Here is a 4907-nt window from a genome sequence, read left to right on the forward strand (position 1 = left end):
TTTCACCAGTTCTTTCTAAAGGCAGAAATGGCAGCTCTGGTAGTGGAATTTCTCCCTCCAAATGCTGGACAACTTTTCACATATATGGCCTCGCAGTTGGATTGGATTGAGAGCAAAGCAATGCAAGTTTTAACACCAACTCCATTTCCTGCACTTCACAATTCATTTCCAATTTGGGATCCACAGTTTCAAGAATTGCACCCCTATTCCAACTTGATATCACCCAATCCACCAACACAAGATACTCTTCTGATGCTTCTGCCTCTACAGGCCTCTTACCACAAGAGACCTCGAGCAAAAAAACCCCAAGTGCGAACACATCCACACTAAGATTTGTACAAGAGAAAAAAAAAAAAAATTTGTCTTCTTGACTTGGCGATCACCTCCCACATTGCTTTCAGAAGAGACCATAAGCTGGAGAGACTAAACCACTAATAACAAGAGGACAAACAGCCAATTTTCTTCCAAGTTAACGTGGTGCAGAGAGTAGAGAATCTGTAATCGTTGATGATGACAGACTTGTTGCACTCCCAAGATAAGGACACCAAGTAGACAGGTCACAAGAACCTTCAGAAGTTAGAGATGGCAGCTGTGGTAATGGAATCTCTCCCTTCAAATAGCGAACAACTTGTCGCATACATGGCCTTGCAGATGCAAGGGAGTGAGAGCAAAGCACACCAAGTTTTAACACTAACTCCATTTCCTCAACATTATAATTCATCCCCAATTTGGGATCCACAGTTTCAAGAATGTTGCCCCCACTCCAACATGAGACCACCCAATCCATCAACACTACACATTCTTCTGATCCTTGTCCCTCTATCGGCCTTCTACCACAAGCAACTTCAAGCAATAAAACCCCAAACGCAAATACATCCACACTAGGGTTTGGTTTGCCACTCCTGGCAAGTTCTGGTGCAAGATAACCAAACGTCCCCACCACATGGGTTGATTTAGGATCGCCTCCATGATCATATAACCTTGCAAGCCCGAAATCTCCTAGTCTTCCATTTAGCTCATTGTCTAACAAGACATTACTGGACTTGACGTCTCTGTGAACTACCACTTGTTCCCATTCTTCATGAAGATAGAGTAACCCAGATGCCACGCTTTTGATTATTTGAAATCTATGATTCCAGCCCAATGTTTTCTTCGTTGTTGATTGATTAAAGAGGAACTTATCTAGACTCTCATTGGGCATGAAATCGTAGACTAGAAAGAGCTCTCCTTTACGTCGGCAATACCCCAAGAGTTTTACTATGTTTCGATGTTGCAGTTTACCGATGCTGACGATCTCAGCAATGAATTCCCTCTCCCCTTGTCTTGAGTCATGTGAAACTCTCTTTACTGCAACTTCTGCTTTTGAGGTGGGTATTATACCTTTGTAGACCTCACCGAAGCCACCTATACCAAGAAGCTCCTTCTCGCTAAACCCTTTGGTTGCCTTATAGAGATCTTTGTATTTGAACCTGTGAGGTCCATATTCAAGTTCCCAATCTTCAAGAACTTCTGCATACTTTTTCCTCCTTCGTACAGTAAATTGGATGATGAAGATTAACAATAACACTAAACTAGCACCGATCACAGGAAATCCAATTTGAAATATTCTCGATTTTGTTTTAGATCCAATTCGCGGAAGCTTAGGAATTTGGGAGAGAGAGAGTTCTTTTGCTTGCCCGTTCACCTTCAAGCTCCACCCCAACACGTAATGAGATACATCTAAGGCAGAAGTAGATGATGAGAAGCCCACGAACATGGGGTCTACCATGAACCGAGAAAGATCAATTTTCAATGACAAGAGTGGAATTGTTGGTTTAGGGACATTAATGGGAGCTAAAGTCACATTAAGTTGCTTCTCTATACCATTATATTCCACCCAGAGTTGCAGGGGCTGTCCACTGAAGAGATTCAAGTCGATACGCCGATTCTCTTTATCACTAAAATAAGATGCTGGAATAGCTTCAACAGATTTCAAGTCGTTAATATCAATACCAACATGGTTACCATTGATATCATTAAACTCCTCGTTTTGGAGAGTATCCAATTCGACTCCTATAATATGGTTGGATGAATTGCCCATATTAGTGGCATTGAAGAGCCCAAAATAACCGCTTGGCAAACCACCTGGGAACTCTCGGAAAGGTGCAATCACAAACACGATTCCGGGACCTCCTACTATTGTTAACTCAGAGAACATGGCGAATACAAAAGTAGAAGAGAAGGAGAGAACATTACCAGTGGAAGTATTCATGAGCGAAACCGGAAGAGGGTAGAAAGCATGACCCACCTGTGCCAGTGTGGTGCTTACCAACTTTAGGAGACCATTGTCTGTAATCTGGGCTAAGCCATCCAAGCTCATGTTAACTCCTCGAAAGCCATTGTAAGTGAAACCAACATCTTCTTGTTGTGATGCTGCAAATCTGCAAAGGAGAAGAAACGACAGCGTGAACTTGAAGAACATTGTGTGCCACTTTATTTTTCCTTCTCCTAAGATTTAGTAATTAGCTTCGGCTGTTTTTCTATCTTTTGTTTTTAATATATAATTCTAATCTTTCAGTCAAAAATAAATAAATAACTTTTGGAAGAAAGAACACTATCTATCTGGTCATGTGGTTTCTGCGCCCAAACATAAGATCCCACAAAATTTCTACCCCCTTCCCCAATTAAATCAAGAATCCTGTATATTTTTTTCATCATAAGAATCCCATATATGTTAATGCTTCTTCACCCAAAAAAAAAAAAAAAATGCTTCCACATGTACTCTCATTCAAGGTTGTGAATTCAGGCCCAGCCTGGCGCGGCAAATCAATTGAGTCCAATCGTTTAACGCCTGAACTGATCTGACCTGATTAATAAATGCATCAAGCTGGAGCTCGACACAGCCCGACACATTAATTCATAGGTTGTTCTGGTGCAAGAGTGCCTACCTAATGAGACCAACCAATTAATAGCCCGACATTTTAAAGCCCATTTATAGTCCGTTTAGAACTCGATACTAAGCTTGACATGTTTGAAGACCGTTTAGAACCTGATTATATACCGTTTGGAGATAAATGTGTCATTAATCCATTTAAAGTCTGTCTAAGACCTAATTAATGTTCCATACTTGATTGAGTATTTATAAATAGGATCATGCCTAGCATATGAGGACCAATTACATACATGGGCCAGACACTATGCAAGATCTTAAAATAAGTAAACCCAATTATACCCAAATTTTATTAATTCAACTGGATCTATTCATACCTTTATTTTTATTAATCCTGCACTCGTGTAGAGGCCACACATCAAGGTAGTGATCTTTTCGCCATCAACTTGTCACTATCCTTGGAGACTTTTTTTTTTTTAATGGAGGCATCATCTTCTATCAACATCGTAGTATGATTATTTTGGGTATAGAGCAAGATGGATGAAAGGGATTTAACTAGATTTCGTTATAAGGTTGGGGCTAAATTTTTTTTGGTAGAAAGTAGGAACAAGTTGAATGAACAGAATTTAGTCGATTTGTTACAAACTTGGCAATAAAGTCACTGGGTAATAAATGTTGTCCTATTATAATGAATTTATGACTTGGGCTGGGCTGCGAAAAAATGTCATTGACGTTTGATGTGATTGACATAGATGACTTAGAGTGTTAGGTTCCCATTGGGGTACCTTTCGACATGGGATAGAAAAAAAAAAAAGTCTTTACAATAATGAGAGGTAAAGAGATTTCCTCTCCACCGGTGAGCAAAGACTTTTTATCCGGACAAAGCTGTTAAATATCTGGCCTAAAAAGTCTTTGTTTTGAAATCACACATCCTAGTCTAGACAAAGGCGTCAATTTCGTGGATGAAAATATTCTGTCTTGTTTTGTTATTTGCAGAATATGATATATGGCTAATTTTAAGATCAATAGTCAAGGTTGATTGAAGATTATTATATTCGGTGTGTTGATTTTAAAGTTGTCCACATATCGTGTTCTGTAGATAACAAAATAAGAAAAAACAAGAATGAAAAAAATAGAGGATTTTTTTCTAATTTCATAGTCGAATCACAAACCGTTCCAAAGAGTTGGTACTTGATTTTGGAATTGATTATTAAATGAGATAAAATAATTTTCAACTTGTTCTGAACTGAAAGAATCATAAAAAAATTCATTGGTATGGAAGTTGGGAACCATTAGGACCGGTTCAAAATGCATATTTTATTTATATGCAATTAATTATGTCTTAATTATAGAGAAATGGAGGGGGTTATGTGTTAAGGAAATAATTATATTTGAGTGCCTAAAACCATTTAGAAACCAGAAGCAAATCACATTGTCCCATTATTAAACTGATCCTAGGTTTGAGAACTTTTAGGATATGAGATGATTTGAGATTGGCTCCTTAAAGATTAGAATTGATGGGAAATCATCCCAACTTCCTAAGAGAGCGGTTCAAGTTCACGTACAAAAATGTAAAAGAACAATTCTAATCCGTGGATATAAAATCAATTTTCTCTTCATCATTTAATAGATTCTAAATTCATGGATTAGGAGTATACGACAACATTCTCGTATATGAACCTGATCCATTTCAACTTCCTAAGGGGTGCTCCATAGGCTTAGGAAAAGTAATTCTATCAACTTCCATAAATGTTTGCACCCTATTTATGAATGATCGATAATATATATTGTTTCCCGATATAGTATGGGGACTCCAAATGAGGTTCATGTATAAGAACTTGAGTTCCAACTCTCAAACACCCCTTAAAGTGACATGTGGATTCCATTCATTCTCTATCCCATTGTATTAACCAACTCGCTCACTCTTTGTCTCTCAATTCCGTTTCATTTCTTCATTAATTTTTTTTATTCCTTTTTTTTTTACCGGGTGCAATAGTTATAAGGATTGGTATTGACTGGTACCAATGAAGAATAAAAC

The 4907-nt window shown here is 38.1% G+C and overlaps 1 protein-coding gene across 1 annotated transcript; it reads right to left on the reverse strand.

Annotated features, from left to right (window-relative positions):
* Positions 1 to 469: 469 nt before the first annotated feature.
* Positions 470 to 2461, reverse strand: LOC122085812 (L-type lectin-domain containing receptor kinase IV.1-like). Its single transcript, XM_042654432.1, has one exon. The coding sequence runs from the start codon at positions 2459 to 2461 to the stop codon at positions 470 to 472; it is 1992 nt and encodes a 663-aa protein (XP_042510366.1).
* Positions 2462 to 4907: the final 2446 nt, after the last annotated feature.

The sequence above is a fragment of the Macadamia integrifolia genome, chromosome 1, assembly GCF_013358625.1.
Source record: "Macadamia integrifolia cultivar HAES 741 chromosome 1, SCU_Mint_v3, whole genome shotgun sequence".
Classification (NCBI taxonomy): Eukaryota; Viridiplantae; Streptophyta; class Magnoliopsida; order Proteales; family Proteaceae; genus Macadamia; species Macadamia integrifolia.